The sequence below is a fragment of the Tribolium madens genome, unplaced genomic scaffold (assembly GCF_015345945.1).
Source record: "Tribolium madens isolate multiple individuals breed KSU strain unplaced genomic scaffold, Tmad_KSU_1.1 Scaffold_7;HRSCAF=85;Tcas5.2_LG10, whole genome shotgun sequence".
Classification (NCBI taxonomy): Eukaryota; Metazoa; Arthropoda; class Insecta; order Coleoptera; family Tenebrionidae; genus Tribolium; species Tribolium madens.
Window position 1 is genome coordinate 551,235 of NW_025401050.1, and position 3,546 is coordinate 554,780.

Sequence of the window (3,546 nt, forward strand, 5' to 3'; positions counted from 1 at the left end):
TGCTCCTAGTCGATTGGTAAACATAACAAAACATGTCGCATCGTTTGAGAGATAATTTTTTTACTATAATGTCACAGAGACAAGACTAATAACAGCTATCGTGGATTTAGTTATAATTATTTTCAAAATTTGAAATCAAGAAGTTGTTGCAATATGTATAATGGGTTGCGGCAAAAACAAATTCAGAAATAACCCTCTCGTCAATGCACATAGGCAACCAATATTACATCAATCTTATGAGCCACTTTACCTTACGTTCCCCTACGAATACGAAACCCATTTTTGTTCGATTTTCGTCATATAACTCCGAAAGCTGTGTTACATAATAATCACTGTCGATATTGTTGACATTTTTTGTAGGTTTTCCCCTCAGTTTCATCCTGAAAAATCGAATTTTGATCAACCTAAATGTCACTTGTCAGATTTGTGTAATGTCAAAACAAAACAACTGTCAATAGAAAAGAATGTCCAGTTTATAAAAATATTTCGTGTCAAAACAATTCTGTGTGATACTTTTAGAAATTGGTGAGTGAAATTGTCTCATTTTTCCTTGAATAATGTAAAAATCGTTACACTTTCGATTCTAACCTAAAAAGCGAAACAGCTGATTGATCTCAAATGTCACATTTTCTGTTTACATTTATGTTTACATCGGTCAAATTGGAATTAAATTTAAGTAAATCCCTTTCTAGATCCAAGTGTTGGGAGTGTGACGTAATTTTTGTGTAGATTTTTGATCATGGAAAACTTTGGTTACTGTGGTATCAAGTGAAGTTATGGAAGGAATTGAATGTTCAGGATTCACATTTTACAATGAATTCGATTCGGCCAATTTAGCTAAAGTCGTCTATGTGCATCCCAATGAGTCGGTCATTCCGGTTCCTAACACTTCTACCAAATCGACACCTGAAGTTCCAGATGCGGAATTTAATCTCTGGACGAAGCCCGATTGCTGTGGGACCGAGTATGAGAACGGGAATAGGACTTGGTTTTATTTTGGAATAAAAGGTAGGTAAACGATGATTTTCAAGTATTTGGGTTTTCCTGAATTTGATATTGATCACTTCTAAAGTGACACTAAACTTTATTTCATCAAAAAGAGACGTATTAGTCGGTCATTAAACGCATATTAAACGTTTGTGATGAGAGTTTTGTACGTTTTCTATTTGATCCTTTCAAATGTGATACAATTGAAAAATTTGTGTTTTGTATTTGTTGTCTTGTTATTCAAACTATACAGGCTGTTTCAAGTATGACTTTTTCCATAAACAATTAAAAACTTAGTGACCTGTGGCTTGAAATTAAGTTGACGTAGAAACAGAAGATTTTAAATATCTCAGTTTTATATCTTTTATTTTTACACGATTTAATATTGTCAATTTAATTTAATTCTCACCAAGCACGTGTTGAACTCCACTTCATTTACGATCTCATCGGCCAAAGTCATTTAAAAAGGCTATAGATTTTTATTTAGGTGGGGTTATGTGGTATATATTTTTATTGACATTCGACAAAAATAAAACAGTTTTGTTTAACTTATTTTTTACTCATTATTGATCATAACTCATAACCTTTCATTCACTATGTTTATGTTAAGACTCATCCTATATTTTTATTTTCTATGGCCAACTATTGTCAAACAAAATATAGGGTGATTCAAACGCCTCGGACCATCTCTTGGGTGGTGATAAAGGAAATCCAACTGAGTGTAAAGTTTTCATGGCAAAAAATTGTTTGAGTCTTTTTTCACGAGATATAGCTCTTCAAAGGTTAGATCTTTGGGTTACGTTTTGTCTGTTCAGATCATGCAACATTAAATAGATACTTGTTGAAAAAAAAACACCAATTTGTGTCTTATAGTGTACAAATCATTTAACAAATTCACAAACTAGCAAATTCAACAACAAATTAAATCTGTCAACATTGGAAATAAAAGAGGAAAAGAAAGAAATTACGATCGGCCGGATTTTCTCGCCCAATTTCAAAATTTCTTGGAGTTCTTGGTAATTTTTTAAGTACACAGTGCTTCAGAAGTGATGTCACAAACTCGGCTCTCGAGCAGGCACGTTCGACCGTTTTCAGATGGGATGGAGCCGATGGTCGGCAGTTGTCGGTTTTCCGGCATTGGGATGGGTCGATGGAGAGTTGACGAAAATTGATAAATCGTTTGCTCAAATTATTAAGAATTTTGACTATGTGTAATCACTTATCGCATTTGACTTGTTTTGAAAGGAATAAAATAATATTTGAAACGTTTCTTTAAAATTAAAAATTGATCTGATTCAAGGTTTTGATGTACAAAGTCACCATTTCACAAAATAATTAATTTATTGTTTTATTTACTAATAAATTTATTAATTAATGAAGAAGTTAAGGGTTGTTTACTATTTATCAGCAGTAAAGGATTTTATGTGATTTTGGTGACATTTTTCACAGAAATCGAGTTGTGGCTTCATTTTCAATCAAATAAAATTTTTATAGCAATTCCTAATATTTCAAGTCAAGGAGTGCGGTTTAAATTTATAGGGTGGCTCTAATTATGCCGCTGAGTTGGGTTTATCCCAGGCAAAAATTTGTCCTTAAATGTGTTATTTGCCTGAAACCTTTTTGCCCTGTGTATTAGAATCCCGATAATAAACATAAAATATCGTAGGCAAATATACTTCTCGTCACGATATTTGAACTGTCGTAAATCTTGAGTCGGGTACCCGAATTACTCTTAACAATAAGACATTAGGGTGGTTGTAAATAACAATATCAGTGAGGATAGAATGCGGCAGCAGGTCAGAATGGTCCGGACTTAAAAAAATTTGTTAGTATGTAGGTAATTTAAAAAGTTTTATTTCATTATTTTATTGATATTTATTTAATAAATTATAATAATAATATGCAATAGAGAAATAAAAAACAGCATCAACATAAAATTTTATTTTTATAATTAATAAATTTTTAATCAGTTTTCGTTATCGCTACTATCACTATCACCATTAATTTGTATTATAAGTTCATTAACAATTTTTTTTCTATAAACCATTTTTTTATACGATCACTCTCCATTAAAACATTTTGTTTGTTAATTTTCGTGAAAACAAAGCCCATTTTTTTTATGAACCTTCGGAGCGTCGCTTCTGAACAATTCACCACTTCATTTTCTACTAACTTGCAATGTATCATTCGCATTGTTGGAGAAATTTTTTCATCAAAAAAATCATAAATCGTTTTTCTGATCAAATGAGCATGTGTCGTCTTCATCTTGAACATCGTTGTGGTCCTCAATTTCTTGATTATTTTCATTTTCTTCCGGCACTGCTTGCAGTTGAAGCTCATCAATTTGGATAAAATTTGAGTTTTCCCAAGGTCTCCACATTCTGAGACACCACTTAACATATTCAAAATTATTATTAATAAGTAAAAAAAATCATGTGCATATCTTTACCTATGCCAATTAGAGAACACAAAATAAATTAATTTATAATCACAACGAACAAAACTAAATATCGAGACAAACGCGCTGGAGAGCAAAGCCAAAAGTGTCTGAGAAAATGT

At 31.8% G+C, this 3,546-nt stretch overlaps 1 protein-coding gene across 5 annotated transcripts in view; it reads left to right on the forward strand.

Moving 5' to 3' along the window:
- Positions 1-271: 271 nt before the first annotated feature.
- The window catches only part of LOC123009997 (cytosolic carboxypeptidase-like protein 5), a 12,367-nt gene continuing 9,092 nt past the window's right edge, over positions 272-3,546 (forward strand). Inside the window, exons 1-2 of one of the 5 annotated variants that reach the window (XM_044406602.1) lie at positions 272-525; positions 693-1,008. In XM_044406602.1, coding sequence (XP_044262537.1) covers positions 777-1,008 — 232 coding nt within the window. In that variant the 5' untranslated portion in view covers positions 272-525; positions 693-776. Of the gene's footprint in view, positions 526-596; positions 1,009-3,546 lie in introns of those variants that run through there. The other 4 variants (XM_044406598.1, XM_044406597.1, XM_044406600.1 and 1 more) reach the window with 4 other exon arrangements.